Here is a 24320-nt window from a genome sequence, read left to right as displayed (position 1 = left end):
TACAGATCATCAGGTTACGTGGTTCTAATGTTTCAGAAAACACTGGCCCTCACCTACAGGACATCCTGCAGAAGTATAAAAAGCATGGTTTTCTGGGTAGGCTGGTTTGTAGCAGAATATCATGCAATAGGATGATGTCACAAAAATAAGAATATGAGGTATATTTGGTTTGTCCGAGCTTTCTTTATCAGAAATTATTTTCTTGTTCTTTCCAGCTCTTCATTCACCTTTCAGAAATGAGAAAGGGAGGGCCAGGGATTTAGCTCAGTGGTTCTGGCGCCTGCCTCACAAGCTCAAGGTCCTGAGTTTGATCCCTGGTACTAAAAAAAAAAAATGAGAAAGGGAATTTACTCCACTGCATTAGTTCTTGAAAAAACATCAACTATCTGAATTCCAATTTTAATTGGAATTTAATTGCTTTTACCAATAGTAGATAAAAAGTTCACACTGTAATTCACTTAGAGATCCAAGCATCTGTGTTATGACTTCCATGCCTATGTCCCACAGACAGTAATGAAACATGAAGGGGCTCCACTGTGTGTGCACTTTTTAAAAAAAATAAATCTTTTGAGTTTACTAATAAGATTATACAGACATTGACTTTAATAGACCAAGAATCCTCTTATCTGGACACATTTCCCTATCTAAACATCTCTTAGCAGTCTAGAAAATGGACTTCCTTTGGAGGTTTCCACCAATATCAGCCTTCACAGGAACACGCAGTCACATAGGTTTCCTTTTGTTTCTCCCACTGCTTCTCCACCCTTCCAGATGATAGACATGATGTACTTTGTCATCATCATGCTGGTGGTGCTGATGAGCTTTGGAGTCGCCCGGCAAGCCATCCTCTTTCCCAACGAGGAGCCATCATGGAAACTGGCCAAGAACATCTTCTACATGCCCTACTGGATGATTTATGGGGAAGTGTTTGCAGACCAGATAGACCGTAAGCAAGTTTATGATTCTCATACACCAAAGTCAGGTATTTAACTTCAATTGGGTCATGTCTTTTCCAAGTTCATTTGTTTGTTCTCAATAAATGGCTCAAGATAGAGGACTGATTCCTAGCTTGCTATCTCAGCGGAAAAAAAATTACAGAAGGTGAACATATAATTTTAGCAAAGTAATTCTTGGGTGTATCTTCAGCTATGCCTTTCTGTGACACAAATTGACATCTGGTATGCCAAATTTGATCCAAAAATGAACCATTTTAAAAGATCTAAATTTTTTTGTGAATCAAAATCCTAGGCCCATGTGTTGGACGTTTTAGTATGAGAAATATATCATGTCACAACTCCCCACTGTTACTCTGGCCCAGAGCCGCTAGAAAATTCCTTGAGTTTGACTTTGTAACAAATAAACAATTTTCAATTTTACCGTCAGAATTCAAGAGTTAAGGGCAAACATCTGTATGATATTTTCTTTGCACTGGAAACTATTCTCCAATTCCCTTTCCCACTGTCTTGAATTATGTGCTGTTGAGACTCATAGGAAGGTAGTATTCATTGCCTGGAAGTATGGAAAATGCCTTAGGTCATAGACTGAGTTACTTGCCATGAACACTAGGAAAGAAAATCATATCTATATCGTGAAGTATTTAAGTATGGGGACTGAGCGCCAGCAGGCCCCCATTCAGGCCCATTTATCCAAGTTGTAATAGACAATGATTCTCTAAGTTAAACACTCCTTTTGAGTGGAATTTGAAGATAGTTGTAGCCTGGGAGTCTGTTCCAGGATTTTATTTGGACCAAATGTCAGAGCACACCAGGCATTGGGAAATTACTTGGGAAGAAAGCTTTAGGAAAGAAACAGCTTTCAGTATGGAGGAGTTGAATCCCTGGGGCAACTATTTCTCATTTTCCCTGAGGAGTTTAGCTCTGGAAATAATAGGCCCCCAACATTGTTGAATTAACATTTTTCATACATTTTTTGCTGACAGGCCAGCCATCTGAGCCCTGGACTGTGGACATGGCTCAGGGTTACATAACCAGGTAGTATATAGTTCATTAACAGCAGGCGCAGAGACTACTCAGCATCCCTTGCCCCTGCCATCCCAAGCATGACTGAGCCCCAGAAGGCAAAGACAAAGCACCAGATGAGAGTCCTCAGGCCTGCAAAGGGCTGTGTCTCCTGGCAACAGAACACACAACACATCATCTTCCCCTCCATGAGGGATTTTAAACAAATACCCTTTCCTACTCCAGATGTATTATCTGAGGCAAGCAAGACTTTTTGGAACTCTTAATTGGAAGAAATATTTTCATCTTGCAAGTTGGTCAACTCATTGGGAAGGAATTTCAACTCTTTCCCTTGTGTTTTTTTTTGGGGGGGGGGCTCTAACTTGCAGTCCTCCTGCCTCAGCCACCTAGTGTGCTGAGATTACAGATGTAGGCTCCCATGCCCAGCTCTTCCCCTGGTTATAATGTCTTTGATGACAATGTGCAGCCTTCACCGAGATAGCTGCCCAGAGATGGGAAAATCCTTTTTGAGAGCCTCCCAGTCAAAGGATCCCTAAAGGCAAACCAAAGCTTAAAAGCCCACCTACCATTCTCCTCAGAGACTACATGTGCTATTTCCCCCTGGAAATTGCTTTTCCACTTAGTTTCATAATTTTGCCTCTCCAAGCTTTCCTTTCTTCCTTCCCCAAAACAAGATGAAGCCCCCGTGATTTTTTTGACAATGTAAGATGGGAGAAGGGAGGTTTTATAAATGGGATTCTGTCTGTCCCTCTACGAGTGGCCATTTATTGATGTTGTACTATGAACCAAGCCTAGTGCAACAAACACCACCATCTCACCGAAGCGGAGGATTTATTATTGCTATTTTCAAAGAAGGGCTGATTGTAGTTTAGAACTTGAAAACCCCCGCCCCCCGAGACAGAAGAGAAGTGTCTTGTGTGAGTGAAGTACGAAAATAGATTCCCACCCTGTGAATTAGATCTGTGATGCTCTATGCGTGTGAGAACAAATTTCTACCCCAAATCCCCATCTGTCACTGACCCAGCCCTGGAATGGATGCAGCCTTTCCGAGGCCCTTCCCCCACCCTCTTCCCTTCCCTGTGACCTTCTGAGACTGGCTGCAGCAGTAGCCACCGTTCTAAGCTAAATCAGCCAGTTTTCTGTCTAGAGTGCTGAAGAGTATTGGTCCTTTCTCAAATGGATATAGAAGGCCAGCCCCAAATCTGTCATGATATTTGGCCATGATCACTGGACATCCCTGTCCTCTAAATGATTTGATGCTCATACCATAGCCCTCAGTGGCCCCCATCTAGACTGGATGACTGCCCCACCTGGTTTTCAGAACTGCCCGGGGGCCCTAAGTATGAAGCTGTTTGAGAAAGGTACAAACCACTTATGCTGCCTTCTGGTGTCTTGCCTCTTCTCTGTGCCGTGCTCAGGTTGGTGTGTGAAGCATGTATTCAGGCTGATGGGATCTCATATCCACCTGGACCCACAGCCCTCCTCAGGGTCTACCAGTCCCATCCTGTGGATGTACCCTGTCTGGGTTTCTCCAAGTGCTGCTTATCAAACACATCTTCTCAGAGTGACTCATTCCTAACGTGCACGTGCTCCATAGCTAACTCTTTTTGTTTTTGACTTCAGAATTGCTAGACCTATTTCATGTGTGGGGGAATAATTTTTCTTACTCAGAATGCACAATGGGGTCCTTGGGATGTGTTCTTAAAACCAATGTTATACCTCAGAAGGGAGGACAGCTTTAACGTCCTCACTTCTGGGAGGCAGTGTTACCTAAGATTTTTAATGTACATTTCATCTTTTTTCCTGACATTTGCCCCAAACACAAAAACTACCAATAAGATCAAAGATCCTAGAAGGAGATATGTAAGGTTACTTTCCAAATGTGCTTAAAAGCTAAACTCAAAAGAAAAAAGAATGGAGTCACATAAAATCACAAAATAAGCCCTTTTCTCCTTTAAGGCAAGTTGGACTAACATAAATAATAGTCTACCTTTAATCTAAATTATCTGTGGAGGTTAAAATATTCGCCTCAGTGTTGGAAGCAGAGTGTGTGAACGTGGGCTGGGGATTTAGCTCAGTGGTTCCACTGCCTGCCTCGCAAGCAGAAGGACCGGAGTTTGATCCCTGGTACCAAAAAAAAAAAAAAAAAGAATTCGGAGTATGTGAATGTGATTGGAAGCAGAAGATAATAAAGGTGGGGACAGGATAGTGAAAGCCTGCTGTCCTCTGACTACTGTGCCTAGCACTGATTTAATTCATGGGAACTGAATTCGCTGTTCTTACTTGGTTGGTTGGTATCTGCTTTTAATTTGGTTCAAATAGCCCAAAATTATTTTCGGGTTCTTATGCTGTATATAATATTAGCTCTCTAAGACCCAATTGAGGCCTATGGTGACGTGACTTGGCCTCCAGGCTGTTAAATACACTAATCCCACATGATGACATTCTCTGGGCAGCTTCATTAGAGTGACTAGTGTTGCACAGCCTCTGACAGCCAGTCAGGTTTCCACTGGAGCTCAAGGGGAAAAGTCACTTAGAGCAGAGGAGCAGCAGAATAAATTTGGTAGCCATGGCAGAGCTGGAGCAGAGTTAAAATCAGCTGGATTCTCACCAACTTAGAAATCTGGTTCTGTGGTTTGGTGCCTGGAAGAGCACCTATGGTGGCAGAGAAAGTGGGTGCGTGGCTTTCTACAGCGTCTGAATGAAAGAGGATTCTATTTATTTACAGGGCATATCCATGTGCTGCCTGCTGTATATTCAGAGTCTCCAGGCTTTACCAAGGCAGGAGGAAAATGAATCATGCTGTTGAATGCATTAAATGAGGATCTAAATTTAGTCCCTCTTTCTGCCTCTCTGAGTATTTTTACAAGTTTAGATAGTACTGTGAAAGCGCACTGTCCAAAACTTACTTTCTACCATGACAACTTAATGTTATCTAGCCATTTCTGTTCTCTCCAAATTAACTATCCAATCTATCTCAAGCATAGGACAGGGTTTTTTGTTTTTTGGGGTTTTTTTTTTCTTTTTCTTAATACCTAGGGCTTTTCCATCTGAAATTAATAGGTAATCTGGGCTAGTAGGGATTTTCTGTTTTGCTTTGATTGACTGGTTGATTTAGTACAAAGATTTAGTATAAAAACTTTGGTATCAGTGTTGCCACTGTGGTGGCGACAGGAAACAAGGATTGTGTATGTGCATGTAAAGCTAACACACTCTTGAATTACTTTTCGGTTTCGAATTAATTGTCCCTCACTGTAGGTGTAGAAATTAGGACAGCTCAAGGAGCCAGCCTCTAAAATGTGCCTGCTTAAGGTGACGCTTCAACAGCAGAGCAGAGAAGATGGCAATTGTTATGCACTTCGATTGTTGGACTCCAGCTCTGGAAACTCAGGGCTGCGCATCTGTTTAGTATTCCAGGCTGACTTTCCCTAATGGATTTGGAGTACACTAATGCCTAACAGCTATAGCGTGGGGAATGCTGCCTGGGCAAAGAAAGTATTCTGGAAAAGAAAAACTTGAGTCAGTGCCAACTTTGGGGCAAGAGGAGAATTGTTTTTTGGGGAGTTGTTTTGTTTTCACAAACTGCTAAGGAAGCAAGCCGGTATCGAGCGCCATTGTCCCTATTTTCTGTCCCTGAAAGTCAGCTCACATTATAGGAGCTACCCACCTGACTTGTTTGCTAATGCAAACTGAGACTTACTGAATTTACGAATAACAAAGCTCTCTGCAACAGGCCTTTGTGATGATTCAGTACATTGTTGTGATCAACATTTGTTCCGCTGTTATAATATTCACTTAACATCTATGCACAAGTAGGACTCCATTTTTATTTATTCTTCATTTGGTAGATTTTTATTTTGCTGCTACTGTGAGCTGTAAGCCAATGTACAGATGCACATGACAGAGATATCGTCTTCAAGGAGTTTACAGTCCAAGAGAAGCAAAGAGACATTGACAATTTACGTTAGAGATAAAGCCTAAAGAAGAAAGCAATCAGTTTCACCTTGGGTGGGAGGAGAGATTCAATAGATGAGGGCTTGGAAAGAAAAGGAAGGTTGAGCTGAGCCCTGAAATATGAGCAGATGTTTGCTAGGCAGATGGAAGCAGGGGGTGTGAAGAAAGAAAAATGGCATTCTAAACTGAGACGTGGTATGAAACGTTCCCGGAACAGCGAATCATTTAGTATGACTGACTACAGAGTGAAAGGCAAGAGGCAGGAAGCAGGGCCTACAGGTCTGAAGAGAGAAGCAGGAGACTAGCTCACGGAGGACTTATACTCTATGGTCAGGGTAGCACCTTAATGAGATACATGTTGTATTCAGAACTCTCAAGCAAAAATGTAGAAGCTCAACAAGAGAAGTTGAGAAGGGAGGTGAAAAATGAGAACATTGCTAATATCATAGCAGCTGGAATGGAGAAAGTGAGCAGCATGATACTTGAGGAAGGCGAAGTCAAACAGACCCAGGCAGAAATGGATGGAGATCTCAAATGGAAGAGTTGGAGATCACCCCAAAATTTTTAGCATAGTCTAAAGGGCAGTGTCATTTACTGAGATAGGGAACCTGGGAGGGGATTTCTGAGGGGCTTGTTCCATTGGTGTTGGATCCAGTTTGAGGTTCCTACAGTAATTCCAAAAACTATGATGAAGGCTATTTTGTGTTACTGAGGAATGAACACAAAGCCTTCGTACTGAGCTATATCCATCCCCAGTCCTCTGGCTTTTTGAGACAGGTCATTTTTAGTGACTAAGTTGTCCACTAAATGCTCATATTTACAATCCTCCTGCCTCAACCTTCCAGGGATTACAGGCATGTGCCACCACGCCTGGCTAAGGCTGTGTTACACAGAGAACTCTGGGGCTCAGTAGAAAAGGCTGGATTAGAGACATAGAATTGGAGATCAAGAAGAAGAGAGGATCACAGTAGAAGTCTGAGATTTGAGTAGCCAACGATATCAAATGCAAGAAAAAAGTTCAATAAGGTGAGGATTTAGATGAATCTGTTCAATTAGACTTTTAGGAAGTCTTGACATTTTGCCAAGAATTTTTATTTCAGTGTTAAATACAAAAACCAATTACAGTAATTTAAGAATAAATGAACAAGCAAGGCAAAGCATTGACTAGGGAAGAGGTAGAGAAGGGTTGTGTATGTATTGGGCAGGCAAGGAGGAGGAAAGAAAGAATCAATAAAAGAGAGCTTGGAAAAGAAGTGAGATGTCTTATAATCACCACTAGGGAAAAGGAGAGCTATCACTGACTTGGCACACACCATAGATCTGCTTAGAGCCACCTATCTGCATCATAAGGCTGTGTGTTAGTTATAGGGACAAGGAAGTAAATGTATAATGTTGATAAGTGCCCGGGAGGGAAGTGAGTGATGTGAACATCAGATTTCTAGCCTGAGCCTCAAGCACATGGAGAATTTAAGGATCCTGAGAGTTGTGATGGTAAGATGTGGTCAGACAATGGAAACCGGTCTTCAGAATTAGGAAGTAGAGTCATTTAAAGTAATAATAAAGTCCAGGGATTGCTATGAAAATGGGTTTTATGGTATATTGCAGTCAAGGATAAGCATCTTGAAGCTAGGTTTTCTGTATTTGCCAATACAGATAGTGAAATTACCCATGATAAATGACAGGAGAGGATATAGTCAGAAATACTTTGATTAGGATGACCAAAACTCCAAGAAGACAGGGCTTGGGCTGCTGTGGTGTTGCCCATCTGTAATCCCAGCAGTCTGGAAAAATGAGCCAAGAGCATTGCAAGTTCAAGTCCAGCCTTGCAAGTTCAAGTTCAGCAAGACCCTGTCTCAAAATAAAAAATGACTTGGGATGTAGCTCAATGTAAAGCCCCTAGGTTCAATCCCCATTACCACAAACTATGTATATGGGGAGAGGGCTTTTTGTACAAGAGTGAAAAACAGTGATTGAAAAGAGGCAAAGAGTATCAGTGAAAATGCAGCTATTACTTCTCAGAACCACAAAGGTGTAGAATATGCAGGTTCCCCTTCAGAAGGTTCCAGGGAGGTGGTGTCTTTCTGAAAATCAGGCTAATTAAGTCAAGAAAATGAGAAAATAGATTAATAATAGAATAAAGCAAAGGGATTTTTGTCCAATTATAAGGGATTCCTGAAGGCTCAGAGAAAAGGAGTGGAAAAGGGAATCATGATGGGAAAATTTGTTGAGTAGAAAGCCCAGGGTCAAATGAGGACAATAGCAGAGGAGGATGGATAACTGGAGGAGCACACACTGCAGGCCGGAGGATCCTAGGGAGGAGATTTATGGTGACTTATTCAGAGTTCAGAGGCACTGAAAGACTGGGCCCCTCCTAGTATGAGTGAGATGCCAGGTGACACCCAGTGATACCCAATGATACGGAGCCCTAAAAGGTTGGAACTGGGGGCTTTCTGTAATACTGAAGAAGCATTATCAGGCCCTGAAAGGAATCTCCCCAATTGGCTGGAGAATTCCGCATCTCAGAAAAGGCTCCCTTTTTGAAGCTAGCAATGGTCTTTGACACTAGAGAACATCATTTATCACCTTTCACAAAAATGAACCCAATATTACCTAGGAAAAATCTCATTTTTTCTTAGCCTTTTTGAGACTTGCTGATACCTCGTCTATAATTAAATTTAATATTTGGCCCATCCTGGCCATTTTCAGCCCCTGCTGTAACTCTGACTTTAGCAGAGCAATTTGGATCCACCCCGTGTCTGCAGGACTCCAAACCCTTGTTTTTTCTACTCTACCAGTCCTACTTCAGATACTCCTATGGAAAAGAAAGCATCAGCAGAAGTGATATATTTAAACTTCTCAAAGCTTTCTCAAAAAAGCTCTAAACCACTTCCCCCAAATTTGTACTTGAGGGAGAAAAGTTGAGTTTTAATCTGGTTGTTGGGATTAGGAGGAGTTAACTTATCACTAGGGGGAAAAAGATATAAAAGTATCTGTCCCTCTGAATAGAGATAAGTCAGTAAGTTTTCTAAAAACTATATTTGGGAACTCATCCCTCTTTAAGATAGCAAAAGTGATGTAAAAAAATGGGAGTCCATGACATTAAGAAGAGAATCTAAAGTCTGTGGCAAGGCTAAACACTAAACCAACAGTGAGGGGCTTCAGAAAGAGTTTGTGTGTGTGTGCCAGCAGAAAAGTGGCAGATAAGGTTTACTAAGAACATGTCTGGGTTAAAATTAGTCATTGCAAAGTAGTAAAACTCCATACACTGGCTAGATGCAATCTGCTACAGGTAAGGAATGGTAATTGCTGTAGGTTGACTACTACAGACACGTGCATGTAGTGTAACTCAAACCCAAAATAATGTTAAACATGATATCTTCTAGAATGGTATTAAAAACAAAATACCAACAGCTTGCTTTACCTAACCCAAAGCTGTAGCATACCTGTGCCTGGAACATGTCAAGGTCATTTCTAGCCAGTGCCCTTTAAGAAAGATATAAATGCACTGAGCCCTAGAAGAGCCCAGTTAGTTAAAGAATGAATGAAAAGCTTCAATTTGAGGCCAGATCAGAAAGATTAGAGCCCTTCACTCTGGAAAAATGAAAGTGAATATGCCCAAAGCATGTGAACTCGAACTCAAGGTGAGTCCCTGTGGAGACAGGGAACATAACGCAGGTCCCCGAATCTGAGTGTACTTTAGCCAGGAATCCCTTGAATTATGAAGGTGTTAGATTGAGGACAACAAAGGGAAATACCATTCTACAGTGAACTTGTGGACTTTCTTTCCCTCAAAAGATGTTACAGGAGAAATGCTATATTCTCAAAAAGACAACAATTTCAAAATTCTCTTTAATGATAAAATAGAAGATCCTCCCTCACAAAAAAAAAAACTCGTTATTTTTGTTTTGTTTCCCCCAAAGACATAATTTATTTTTTAAGGAAAAGTAAAAGGATGAGGAAAAAAAGATGATTCTTCCATACAGTGGAGGACCTATAGTACAGAAATGACATGGATAATCCAAGATGGCCGACAGTCTCAGATCATACGCAATGCAGTAAATGTAGACCCCCCCCGCCAGGTGGGGCAGAACTCAGGTTTCCTTCCATCATCCCCTTTGATGCAGTCTGGCCCCCACCCTACAGTTTCTGTGTGCTTTACTGCTGGGGCTCACCTGTGATCTCCAGAAAATTGCCCCGGGGCAATTGCAGCCTCTTCAGCACCCAGAGGACTAAGGGGGTCTGAGAGTTTGGGTGTACCCTGGTACTTTACACCCTGTTTCTGACTGCTGAGAAGGGAAGGCTACAGGAAATATAAAAGCCTAGTTACTTTGGCTCAGATTCAAATGGAAAAGATTACCTTCAGGATTTATAGGATTCTTCTCTTTCTCTCTTTCTCTATTTCTTTCTTTCTTTTTTCAGTACTGGAGATTGAAACCAGGAGCATTTGCCACTAATATACATCCTCAGCCCCTTTTTATTTTTTATTTTGAGACAGGGTCTCACTAATTTGCTAAGTTGCCCAGGCTGGGCTCAAACTTGCCATCCTCCTGCCTCAGCCTCCCTGAGCGCTGGGATTATAAGTGTGCACCACCACTCCCAGCTCAGAATCCCTTCTTGAATATGAGATGCAGTTCATATCTGAGGGACTTTGTAGGGTCAGGCTAAGGCTCAGACTTCATCTGAACTTGCAATCTTTTGGGTTCTGTGTCCTTCCTTATTCTGCTTCTTCCACCTTTCTGTCTAGTTTCTCTTCAGAGTGTGTTCTTAACAAATCACTTTTCTTTGGCTCTTTCACTTAGGGCTGCTCCTGGAAGAAACCAGCTCAGGATAAGCACTCAGGCTTCAAGTCTGCTCAGGTACAACCTGACATCATTTGTAATGGAGGCTCCTTACAGGGCAGGGTAGGAAACATTAGGAGCACCATATGACGCACAAAGAGGATGACTGATCTAGTGATCTGTATTAACAAGGTGATGAGAGTACTGGTCTCATTACATGTCTCAGTCTTAGTGTTGTGTTGCTATAACAAGATACCTGAGGCTAGATACTTTATCTTTAAAAAGAGGGAGGGAAGGATTGAGAGATTGAGAGACTGAGATTTTCCACACGGTTGTGGAGACTGAAGAGCGTGGAAATGGCATCTGCTTGGCTCTGGTGAAAGTCCCAGGGTCAATGGCATTGCAATGACAGGAGCACATGCAGAAGAGATGACATGCAAAGATAATAAGCAAGGGACTAGGGAGTGGTCAAGCTCATTCTCTTTATAAAAACCCACTCTTGCCGAAGGTTTAGCTCAGTGGTTCCAGTGCCTGCCTCACAAGTGCAAGGTCCTGAGTTTGAGCCCCGGTACAAAAAAAAAAAAAAAAAAAAAAACCCCACTCTTGGGAGAACTAATCTACTCTCCAGGAGCAGCATTAATCCCTTCTGAGCTTGGTGCCCCGTGACCTAATTACCTTTGACTGGGCCCCACCTCTTAAAAGGTTCTACCACCCCCAAATGGCCACACTAACAACTAATAACTCAGCATATGAACATCAGGAGGACAAACTATATCTAAATCGTGGCATTACAGCTAACAGAGACTTAATTGTACCTTCTTTAATACCTGAAGTTGATGGCTGTAACTCAAGGCATCATGTCTCCAGGGGTCACTGACAAAGTTATCCTTGACGCTAGAAAGTTAACATTGGCCTAAGGATCTTTCTACCACATTTCTCAAATTCCTGCTCTGCACCCAACTGGATCTCTATGAAGAAATAAGATATTTAGACACAGGCCTTCTCTTTAAGGAGTTCATAATCTAGCCCAGCTATCAGCAAACTTTTTCTATAGGGGGCCAGATGTTGTTGTAGGGCCATATAGACTCTGTAGTGGCTATGCACTATTGCCATTGTATCACAAAGGCACTCAGAGACAATAAGTAAACTAATGGTGGGCCATGTGTCAATAAAACTTTATTTGTAAGAACAGGAGGCAGGCCAGATTTGTCCTACAGACTGAAGTTTGCTGACCCCAACCTACACCACTCAGTCATGTCTTCCCACATCATCCAGTTGAAGAAAGTGTGAGAGTACAGCAGCAGGATGAAATCAATCTCCTAACTATTCTAAGTTTTCTCCAAATACATAAGATATCACTGCTTGGTGCTGTACTTCCTGGGACTATATATAAAGGAACTAGAAAAGACAGAATGCCTAAAATGTCAGTAAAGGTGATGAAAAGGACTTGTTATAAAGGAATTTAAAATGTAGGTTAAAGGTAGTGATGATGGATTCACCACACACACACACACACACACACACACACAGGGTAGGAAATGAGACAAGAATTTAAATCAAAGGAGATCCTAGAGTTGGTAATTTTCTGAAATTTAGCTGAATTTGTATTTAAGAAAATTAAAGACAGGTTTAAAATGTCTATTGAACAAGCCATCAGTTTAGTATATGCACAGAGATTAATTGCTGACCAGCTATAAGGGAGAAAAAGAGAAGGAAGAGAGGGGTAGAGGGAAGGAGGGAGGGAGGCCAGCCCCGAGTTGCTGCGGGAAGCAGAGGAGGGAAAAGCAGGCCATGTGAGCCTAGCAGTGGGGGACCTGGCCGATGCTGAGGGCCCTGCCAGCTCCGAGCTGCACCACACTGGAGGTGGTTGCCATGAATCCTGTAACTCAGCTTTTCCAACGGCAGTGTTCTGACCAAATCCAGGAAGGCAGATGGTTGCTTTCCACTGAAAATACACCCCTTCTGAACAACCTGGCAAGATTTCTAACTCATCCATGTTAACAGCATCCAACAAATAGACTGATATGCACACAGGTTAACTACAAGCAGATAACCCCAGCAAGGCACGTGCATATTAATTGTTTTTCCTCAAATGTGACAGAGTCCGAGTAACCCCATAACCTCAATAGATTAGGAGAAAACGTGCTGGGGTCTTTCACAAGATACTGTCCAGTGGAGTGAAGAGCTCTCTGCGGCTAGATTTAAGACCATGTCTGCCAAACGATGTCTGACTGGATTGTTGGGCTGGGGCCAGATTTGGTGTCTAGAATATTTGGCCTAAGGGTCAAGATGAGTGCTTTCTTGGAAGAAGACCCCAATAGCATCAGGTCAAATACAGGACTTCGAGTCTTCATCTTAGTGACATCCTCAATTCCAGTAGATGACATCCACTGATAAGTTAAGACTAGAAAGGCCATTGTCATTCTGGGCTATGGCTACACGAGTTTTCATTTGACACTGGACATATATGCCTTATGGACTCTCCTGGATATATGATGTATTTCACAATCTAATACAAGGAAGAATGTAGGAGGCTCCCTGCCGTCAATCACTAGTTTAATGGGTTCATTCATTCAATGATATTTACTGAGCACGTCTAAGTGCCAGGCTCTGTGCTAGGAGCTGGGGGTTAAAAAACAAAAATATATATACTTTGTTGCCTCAGCTTGAAAAAAGTTTAATGGGAGAGATCAATGCATAAAAAAATCATCACAAATTGGTGTGATATTTATTTCCATAGAGGTGGTGCATAAGGACATCAAGAAAGAGCCCGTTTTAATTTGTGAGAAGGCAGGGGAGAACACAGCAAAGCTGAGAAAAGCAGAGGAGAACAAAGTACGATCAGAGAAATTCTCCTCGCTTAAGCTGGATCGTAAAGGGCATTAAGAGCTTTTCAGGCAGGGAATGAAATGGGATTCTAGAGAGATGGACTGCCATGTCCAGAGAGGGAAGACAAAGCATGCCAGGTGTAGGCAGGTGGGGATGGAAAGAACAGACATGAGATGTCCTCCCTGGGCCAGCCAGGAATTACCCTCCAGGTTAGTTCCACAGACAAGGTGCTCCCAAGTCTCCTGCGCCTACCTGGGATGGTGGATGGTGCCATACTGTTTTCTCCGGTTTCTTGTGTGTACCTCCCATTGGACTATATGCATTGAGGGGGGTCAGGATCTGTGTTCATCTTTCCTACCATTATTTGAGTAAATGGAGAAGAGATTACAGGTTAAAAAGGCAGATTGTAGTAAAGGGCTTTATGTGCCAAGCCAAGGAATTTGGATCTTTTCACATGTCACCTTGTATGGAGTCTCTTTCTAAGTGAAATCTCAAGGTTTTGGAATTCCAAGGTGTTATTGAGGAGTGGAAAGATTGTGGCTGGAAAACATACAACCACAATGCTTATTTCAGGAAAACTAGATAAGCCATGCAAAAGCCCTTTGTTCCAAAACATCTCCTAAAAGAGGAGTAACAAGCTTCTCTTCTAACAATCGGGACATCCCCTGAATGCTTAAACCTGCTGACTATTCTCCCCTTCATGGGAAGTGTTTGAATCTTTAATCTTAACCCTCAAAATAGCTGAAATCAGCATTGAGGAAAGGAAAGTTGGAATGGGGGCAGGTAATGCTGAGGCAGATGGCTCAGCCTGGTGAGGTGGACTTTGAGCAGCCAGAGGGCAGCATGAGGCAATCGTGTGTCTGCAGGACCCAGCAGAGGCAAACGGGGTGGGGAAGCTGCAGGAAGAAAGGTAGAGGCAAAAACATCTTTGCCTACATTGCAGTTTTGCCAAGTGCCCTGGCAGATGCCCAGCCGGCCTCCAAACCCCATCTTCAATGCTGCTTGCAGTAAATTGCTGACACCTGAATTTAAATATGAGGTCGACTTGAGGTTCCAAAAGCCCCAGCACCCCTGGTTCCTGCTATAGTCGCTGGACGTACGAATTGCAGCTCTTCCAGGCCAGCCAGGTTTCTCCTCCCGGATACCTCATCTCTCCCCTTCTGGAAGACTAATGGTGCAAAGGAGAGAAAGGCAGAGAGGAGAGGAATCTATGCATTCATTCCCCAATCTCTCTCATCTTTTCCTTTTTTACTATTAATTTATCCTTTGCCTGCCTTCAAATAAGTAAAGAACCTCCTCCTCTGAAAAGTCGAAGGTCAGATGGTCCCCAGACAGCCAAGAGAAGCAGCAGTATGTTCAGAAAGACCTTCTTGTAACAACAAAATAATCTCCCAGGAGTTAGGACGTAGCTTAGTGGTAGAGCGCTTGCCTAGCATGCAAAAGATCCTGGGTTCAATCACCAGCACCACAAAATAATGATAGTAATAATCTCCTACAGTTAAAATTCACCTGGACCAAGGGCAGTCCCCACCCAGCAAGGGGAAGTCAGTGTTTTTGGTTGTCACAACTTGGAGGATGACAGTGGCATCTAGAGGTAGCGGCCAGGGACGCAGCTGAACATCCTGCAGTGCCCAGGACAGCCTCACCAAACGAAGGATTCTCCAGCCCAACATGTGAGTAGTGCTGAGGTTGAGGAAACCTGGTCCCTCAGATGCAAATCTCAACTCTAAGAAAAATGGCACAGTGTAGTTGTCTCAATATCTACAAACTCCTAAAAGACATTGTCCCTAGTCCTGACAAATTGAAGTCAGGCACAGTGCCACACATACTGTTTACCACCCCTTTCCAGAGTTTCACATCTCTCTCTCCCCTGCTTACTCTCCCCTCTGGATCAAAGACTGAATTAGGACATCACACAATTATGGTGTCTGAATGGTCAACCTGACGAACCACTTGGCAGCTCTCAATAGTTCCTGTCTGTCCTCTTGAGTACCTTGGATTAAACCAACAAACAAACAAACCAGCAATCATGCCATGAAGAATGAGAAGAACCCAGAGACTTTAACCTGTCATTCCGAATCCACAAGTATTCTGCTGATCCAGGGAAAGTCTAGCAAACCTCAGCACTTCTCTCCCCAAGATGGTGTCTGAGAGACAGAGATCATTTTGTGTGGAAGGGAGAAAAGCACCATTGTGCCCTGGTTACTGTGGAATGGGCAGTTATAGTCCAGGCTCTTGTGTACAGCGAGCAATGAATTGCAAGCATACACCAGGTAGCAAGTGGCAAGCAGCTACATTTATTGAAGATCACAGGAAAGTTGTGTTCAGGCCCAAGTCCATGCCAACAAAAAATAAGGCGCAGACAGAAAAATGGTGTAGAGATGACAGAAAAGTAAGAGCATTGCACATAGATCATAGCACAAAAACAGCAAGAGCAACCACTACTGATATATCAGGCTTTCAGAAATTAAAGGATACACACCTCAGCCCAGGGGCCTCCCCTGAATCTCTAGGCGTGATCGACTAGAATGACTGAGAGAGTGCTGAGTCATCTTAGGGGCTCTCAACACCCATGCTTGTCCCAGAATGCACTCTGATCTTAATCAGATGCATGACAGGTAGTACATATTTATGAACCCTTAATGAGGTAGGATGCAGGTCCCTGAAGGTCAAGCTACAAAATCCAACAGGCATATGGTCTTGCCTACAGCATCAGAGATCTCCTGGGGTTTTGTTATTTTACTTTCTACCTCTCTTAGGTTAGTGGAAGGAGGAATGGTTGTAGGGTGCTGTTCAGAATTAAATGGGTGGAAGGAAGAGACTTCCTCAGCGCCACTATTTCTAGCTGTTTTACCCTGACAGAAAGTAGGTGGAATGATGTTGGGAGCCCCAGTGGAATTGTCCAGGTCTGTCAGTCCAGCTCATCTCTTGAGTGAAGCATGAAGGAGAATCCCACTTCCTGTGATCATAGTCCAAGTTATGTTTACTGGCCACTTGACAACATTGACCAAATTCAAAACAGTGTTTAAACATTCACTGCATCTAGTGACTCTCACTTGAGTAGACAACAGGGTCCCGTTTCACAAAATCAGTCGTTGAAGCAAAGGAATGAGGACTTCCACATCCCCTTTTTAATATTCCAAACAAGGGCTTCAGAAGTAAAATACCACAGTGAACTGAATGGTTATAGTATGCACAGGAAAGCCAGTTGCTGACAAGTACTTCAAAGTCACCTGTGCCACCTGAGGAACATAATGTTCAGCTACTGAAGGAACTGTGTGTGGTGCATGTGGTTCTATTATACAGCAGGCAATTGAATGCACAAGGCAGAAGATACCTCTATCAAACAGGTCATGCACTGAGAGACTGGATTCTTTCTAATGGATTTAAGATTATAAACCCTATGTGGAGCCTACAAGATAACCACGTTTCAAAAACATCACTGCTTTATGTAAAACACACAGTGGTTTCTACTTAAGCAGGTTGTACTAAATAGGAAGACGCCTGAGTTCTCTAGTAAGTGTGTTACAAAGACAGTGTTGTGAGTTTCTTCTGGCATTCCTGGGGAAACAGAAATCAATTCCTGACAGTTGAGATCCTATTATAGTGCCTGACACCAGGCCCAGTACATGATATAACCGCAGCTCACTAGCCCTGATCTACTGTTGGTGAACATAAAGAGCAGGGACTAAATTTTTGCCCAAAATAGCCAGGGAATGGCAAAGGCTAAACTAGAAGTCAGCCCTATCCGTGCTCAAAATTTCTCCATAAGAACAGAAGGCTGATTCCATTTGATTCCAGAGCCCTACTCCTTCCCCTACACCTCTCTGCAGGTACTGAATGGAGTCATGCATTTATTTACTTAGCAGTCACTTACTGAGTACCCTAAAAAAGTGGTAAATAAGAGAGGCCTTGGCATTCCCTTCATGGGAATTACAGTCTTATGGGAGGCAGGAGGATGCTAAGCAGACAAATAAACAGATACTTTGGGATCATAATAAGTTTCACACGAAGCAAATAAATCAAACTAGTGGGATAGGAAGTCACTTGCATGAGGAGTTGAGGGTACAGTTTTATGTAGGATCATCAGCAGAAGGCCTTGAAGAGATGTCATTGAGCTGAAATGTGCATGACAAAAATAGGTGTGGCCAGAGCTGGGAAAAGAACATTCCAGGACCAGGGATTTAGCTCAGTGGTTCCACAGCCTGCCTCGCAAGCTAAGGACCCGAGTTTGATCCCCGGTACCAAAAAAAAAGAACATTTCAGAGGCAATGGCAAGAATGAAGGCTTCGTGCTAGGCATGCCATAGAAACGGTCAAATATGGTCAGGAAGAACATCTGTGTGACTATACTTTAAAATCTATAGGAGCCCAAGGTAGGATGTCCCATCGTGGTGGAATTCCTGTGTTTAAGTATGTGGCTTAATTCTATGTTTCTGCTTTTTGTTTTGTGGTGCTGGGAATCCTACCCTAGGCCCTGTGCATGTGAAGCCAGAGCCCTACCACTGAGCTACATCCCAACCCAAGTATGTAGCTTAATTCTAAATTAAGGATTGCATGTAAGAATGGGAGCAGCAAGACTGGAACCACTAGGGAAATAGCACACCACTATAGTGCTGACTGTCAGCAGCGGGGAGAATCTCCCAGAAGCCAGTGGCCCCCACAATCAGGAAGGCAGCTGCCTCCAATGTTGAAGCCACAAAGTGGCCTCCCAGAAGGGTTGCTATGGCTCTGGAATAGTGGCAGTCATCATGGATGCATTGCATACTCTAGCACCAAAAACACATCGTACTGCCCAAGAGGAGATTTCCCTGGCTTGCCAAGTATGTAAAATGGCATCCATCATCAAGACTGTGAACATTCTGGTAATACTAACAAGAAGGCAGCATTTGTAAGTGAGACATGGGTTCACAGAGGGGTCAGAAAATTGAAACAGGAAAGAAGCAACTAAAAGTGTAGCACTAGCCAGGCATGGTGGTGCACACCTGTAATCCCAGTACTGTAGGAGGGCTGAGGCAGGAGGTTCAGAAGTGGAAGCCCAGGCTGAGCAACTTAGCAACCTTAGCAACTCAGTAGGACCCTGCTCAAAAAATTAAGTAAGTAAGTAATTTAAGAGCTGTGGATGTAGCTTGGTGCAAAGGCCCTGGGTTCAAGTATGAGAGAGAGAGAGAGGAAGTAGGATGGAAGGAAAAGAGAAGGGGAAGGGGAGGACAGGGGAGAGGGGAGACAGGAGGGGAGGAGGGAAGAGAGTACCTCTGAGATGCCAGCAACGCTGATGCTGCACTGGCTGTAACGTATTTAGGGAACAGCCTTCTAGAAAAGTTGGAAGGCTCCACTCATCCTACAGCAGTTCACATTCATGTGGAGGCTGGTGTAGGTAGAGAACCCACTTAGGTATGGTTTGTATCACTGTGGCAGGAACAGCCCTGGACAGAACCAGGAGCCACTCTGAATCCTAGTTCTGTCACCTCCACTAACTCTGTGACCTGGGATTACTGAAACTGTTCTTCAGTTTGGAGACAGTAAGAAGGTCTTCTTAACAGATCAGGACAGTAAAAAGATCTTCCTTGGTGTGTCTCCCTCATGGGAACATTGATAAGAAAGAGTATTCCTTCCCAAAGGAATACGATAAGCCCAGTAAATGCAGGAGTGCATACATACTGTTGTTTTTGATGAGTTAAAATCTGTACTGATGTCCGGGTGTGATCTACTCAAACAGTCAATACTGGCACTGGTGATGGGTAGATGTGTCAAATTAATGGAAGTGATACCCAAAGACCAAAGTTTGGGTAGGAAATGAAACACAAGGCACAGTATTAAGGGTTCTCTTGGTAGTAACAGTGCAAGGACAGAGCAGGGATCTTGGAAGGTCGAGGCCCTTAAGTGGAAGTTTACAAAGCCGCAGTTTCCTCCAGTCCCTTCCAGCAGGGAGGCCAGATCCAGGTAGATGCAGGAACCTGGACTCATCCTAACAGGAAGGTGCCTCTACTCCATTGTGCTCTTGTAAAACAAGCCCAGGAAAACAACTAGGCTAAAACAAGCTGTCTCAAATATCATGCCATTCTCTTCAAGGCAAAAGAGAACTGATGCATTATGCTGTTGCTTGTTGTGAAAAACCACGATTATGTTTCCCTCGTGGTGTCCACCTCCAGCCAGCCAGAAAGTGATTCCAGGCAGCTAACCCAATTATTCATCCTTTCACAGATCCAGCAAATATTTGGAACCTACTCTCTTCCAGGCACTTTGCTGTGTTCAGTAACCAGTGACTCTGATGAAGCTGCTGCCTCCACAGGAGATTCCAGCCTAATGGAAGAGTTGGATATCAAACCCAGAATCATACAAACAAACACTTACTCATAAGCCCTGCTACGAGTGTGATGGAGAAACACAGAGTGCTATGAAAACCTCTAACAAGGAGACATTAGGGGCTCAGGGTTTCTCAGGAAGTGACTTTTAAGCCAAGCTATACAGAGTAAGTAGGAGTTTGCCAGGCAAAGAGCAGAACAGCCTAGGGAGGAGAAGGACTCCGTGCCATGGTCCTGAGGCAGGAAGGAGGGAACTCCTGCCAGTACCTCAGAGCAGACTTGCATGTTTATAAACTGTGGTATATATTATTTTATAATAAATCATATTCTTTAATTTCCTCCTTATTTTAAAAATTAGTCTATTATATTGATATTTTTGGTGATTATATCTATAGATAAATTATACTAGCTATAAATTTTAGTTTAGAAGAGTCAAGGAAACAACAGAAAATATTTCTTAAAATAGAGAAGTGTTGGGTCTGATAAAATTGAGCATGGAACAATTCAGTGTTTCAAAATATTGTGATTTTAGGAATCTAGCTACTTACTCTCTTTGGATGGTACCCTACTAACTTTAATATGTAAGAATTCTATGCAAAAATTGTGTTTCAGTAAATGATGTACAGTTACCAAGTTCACCATCAGAAATAGGAAGTCATCTTGGTACCCACCACCACCTTTTTGCAGTACTGGGGATTAAAACCAGGACCTTCACACTGAACAAAATCCCAGCCCTTTTGTATTTTTTATTTTGAGACTCCATCTTGCTAAATTGCAAAGTTGTACAGGGTGGGCTCAAACTTGCAATCCTGCTTCACCCTCCCAGAGGCTGTTATAGGTATGCACAATCACACCTAACTAAGAAACTATCTTGGTATTATTTGCTCCCCATATGAGATGAGGAAGCCAATTTACTTTTGTGATATTATTCCTCAAAATCCATAATCAGAATCTAATCATGAGAAGATGAAAAACTTAGACATATTTAAATTGAGTGATATTTTACAAAAAACAAAAGTCCTCAAGACTGTGCAGGTCATGAAAAAGAAGGAAAGAATTGAGAAACAGAGGGTACAACAATGCACTAGGGCATTCTGGATGGGATCTTAGAAGAGAGGAAGGATCTTAGTGGAAAATGGATGAACTTTGCATCAAGCCTAGAGTTTAGCTCAGAGTAACATAGCTGGGATGTAGCCCAGGGGTAGGGCATGTGCCTAACATGTCCAAGTTTGATCCCCAGCACCTCCTCCCTAAAACAGAGTAAAGTAGAATGGTAATGTACAAATGTATGTTTCTCAGTTTGGGCAAATGTACAACCATTATATGAGACTTCACTATTAAGGGAGACTGGCATGAGTTATACAGAACTTTTCTGTACTATCTTCACAAACTTGTCTATCAATCTAAAGTTATTCTAGATTTTTTTAAGTCTGTTTTAAAAAATAAGACCTTAGAGACCCTACATTTGAACATAACTTAAGGAACTTTTTTCTAAAGATATACAATAACCATCACGTGAAAAGATGGAATTAAAGCAGAAGAAATGCTGTATCCTCCTCCAGAGTCAGGGAGAACCACTACCAGCCAATGTGAAATGCCATGTCCTTAGTGAATATACAAATACCCAGAGGCAATAAATGGAGGCAATGCAGTAGGTGGGTAAATAAGATGAATTGAGCCCAAGCTTTGAAGGAACAGAGGCGTATTGATGGCAACACAGAAAGCTGATGGACAGAAGCAAAAAGAAGGCTTAATAAAAAGACTATTCTTAAGAAAAGTTTGTGCCAGGCAGTGTATGTGAGAATAACAAGTACAATAATAGCAAGTACCTAAATAACACTTTCTGAGTACCAAGCATGTCTTTCTTGGTTTTTTGTTTGTTTGCTTGTTTGTTTGTTTGAGACAGGGTCTTGTTATGTAGCTCAGGCAGGCCTGACCTCACTCTGTAGCTCTGGGTGGCCTTGAACTCAAGGCGATCCTCTTGCCTCAGCCTTTCTAGTGCTAGGATCACAGGCATGCACTACCATGCCTGCCTTACCAAGCACTTCTTACACATTTTATAAATGCTATGTCATTTAATCCCATAACAATCCTATTAGAAGGGATTATTTCATCTATTCTAATGGGTAAGAAAAGTGAGACAAAGAAAATATCTCCCTGTGTATTGGCTTGAACCCTAAGAAGTGACCATTTTTTTTAGTGAAAAATGTTCTAGTCTCAGAAAGTTCAAATGGTGTGTATTCACCTAATCAGTCAGTGGCATAGATAGGTGTTTATGTGACAGGCATTGCTGGACTTTGAACCTTAGTATGTGGCCTCTAGTGCCTCTCACCAAGAGGGCTGGCATTTCTGGAGTGTTTGATGTGTGCTGGGCACTGTGCTAAAGGTTTATATGAATCACTAACTCATTCATCTTCAAAGCAATACCCTTACTTGAAGTAGCTGTGATTGTCACCCAGCTGAAGGTTGGAGAAACAGAGGCCTGGGGAGTTTAAGTGTCCTGCTACCCATCACACAACTAATAAATGGCAGAGCTGGGATCTGGACCCCACCAGCTGGCTCCAGAGTCTGGGACTTGTGTCTTCTATCTCCTGTGTGTTTGTAGATGTGATGTGATACAGACAGAGACAAGTGGTCACTGTGGATGGTCTAGAGGAGAGAGGCTTTCCTGTTCCACCTCCGGGCATTCCCTAAGGGCTTTCCATCTGGCAGGACTCACAGGAGGGGGACACATTCGCTGGCCAGCTCAAAATGACTGTTAATGTTAGTCAGGTGGGCTGGAAAATCGACCTCGTAATACCTTCCAAAATAAGCAAGGAAGTGAAAAAGAATAAAAGTAAATGGAGTAAAAGGAAGAGACAATATAAACTCTTAGAAGATAAACTAGAAGAGGTATTCAAGTGAATCGAGAACTTCATTTAGAATTGAGGAGCTTCTCCCCATGCTCAAGTGAAACGCTGGTCAGTCAGTGACATTTACTTAGAGCTTGTCTAATAGTCAAGGGGCTGTGTCATCTGACCTGGTATTTTATCTACTTAGGGTACACCAAGGTTCTCTCAAGTAGACAGGAAAAAAATAGTTGAATGTTGCCCTCCAGCAAGTTTACTTTTTGAAATATTATTTAAAAATTTCAATATTTCAATAATTTCAATAACTGTCAGGTAAATTTGAGTCCCAAAAGTCTGAATTACAGAATTTTTAAAAATGCAACTCTATTGCTTTTGCATGTGTAAAACATCTTAAATTGGGCTAGCGAGATTCTACACACACACCAGGTGTGATGACACATGCCTATAATCCCAGAACTCAGGAGGCTATAGCAGGATGATTACAGGTTCAAGATCAGCCTGTGCTATACATCAAGACCCTGTCTCAAAAAGCAAATAAACAAACAGAAAAAGGAGAACAAAAGAAGGTTCTACACAAATACAAAGCCTCAGAATCCAAAGTAATTCCAACCTTGAGCACTAGGCAGTTCACACCAACAAATCTGCACAAAGATGAAAATACCCTTAAATTTATCTCATTAAATCAATCTTAAAATGGAACAAATTAAGTCCTATGAACCATTGCTCATGGATCAATATTCTCAGTCAGTTCCATAGAAACACAACTTACATTGGACACAGACTTAAGGTCTGAGCAAAATTTTTTTTAATTAATTGAAATTAAATATGTACTTATATTTATATTTCAATAAGATCTTGCCACTTCTCTGCCCACATAACCCTGTATACCTGCCATTGATTTTGAAGCCAAACCTATAAATACAACTGTGAATATCTTGATTGGTCTCATACTGACACACAGACTCCCACTGGTTGATAAAGCCGAATTCCTGTGCTTGATTTTCCTAAACTCAACATCACTGGTTCCTATTATAATCTGGAACCAGTTGGAACAGGTGCATATCCATGCCGACCATTGATACAACCAGCTCCTTCCATCACCTAGTAACATGAAGTGATAGACTATGCTCCAAGACACACAGCAAAACAAGATTTAACTTTGTTTAGAGCTTACGTAAGTGTTATTTTAGCTGATCCTCAGTCTCTTCTCCACAGTGATCCTGCTACAAAACCAACCCTAGTGTGATAAAGGAAGCTGTCAGTCAAGGTAGTTACAAACAGCTAGGCATAAGAGGCTTGCCTATTGTTGGGCGTATCCACACTACCTAGTGAAATTAGGAAGATTTTTTTGCTGTGGATTATAAACAAATCAGGGGTATACAAGACCTGCAGAGATCTTCCATTGAGTTCTTGAGCCTAGGGGATAAATCACCTTGTCTAACACACTGCAGACAATACCTCCTAACCTAACAATGTTTATGTCCCTGTCAAAGAGTACCAGTTTACTCGTTTCCAAAGGACTTGTTGGACAATAAGTAAAGTGAAATCTGGGCTTTTCCATTTCTTTCACCATATTTGTGGTGATAAGTTTTCCATTTGCATTGAACATATAAGCTAGAAAGTAAGC

General features: G+C 42.4%; 1 protein-coding gene and 1 long non-coding RNA gene across 29 annotated transcripts in view; one reads left to right on the top strand and one right to left on the bottom strand.

Moving 5' to 3' along the window:
• Positions 1-24320, bottom strand: part of LOC106008816 (uncharacterized) — a 186199-nt gene that overhangs the window by 76458 nt on the left and 85421 nt on the right. The window lies entirely within an intron of this gene.
• The window catches only part of Trpm3 (transient receptor potential cation channel subfamily M member 3), an 843949-nt gene that overhangs the window by 786074 nt on the left and 33555 nt on the right, over positions 1-24320 (top strand). For 15 of the 27 annotated variants that reach the window (XM_087183504.1, XM_087183498.1, XM_087183497.1 and 12 more), the window contains one exon: positions 772-982. In XM_087183504.1, coding sequence (XP_087039630.1) covers positions 772-982 — 211 coding nt within the window. The remainder of the gene's footprint in view (positions 1-771; positions 983-24320) is intronic. The other 12 variants (XM_087183500.1, XM_087183496.1, XM_087183505.1 and 9 more) reach the window with 1 other exon arrangement.

The sequence above is a fragment of the Heterocephalus glaber genome, unplaced genomic scaffold, assembly GCF_053883595.1.
Source record: "Heterocephalus glaber isolate CG9 unplaced genomic scaffold, H.glaber_assembly_v1.0 deba00001481, whole genome shotgun sequence".
Classification (NCBI taxonomy): domain Eukaryota; kingdom Metazoa; phylum Chordata; class Mammalia; order Rodentia; family Bathyergidae; genus Heterocephalus; species Heterocephalus glaber.
This window is presented reverse-complemented; position numbering and strand designations above follow the sequence as displayed.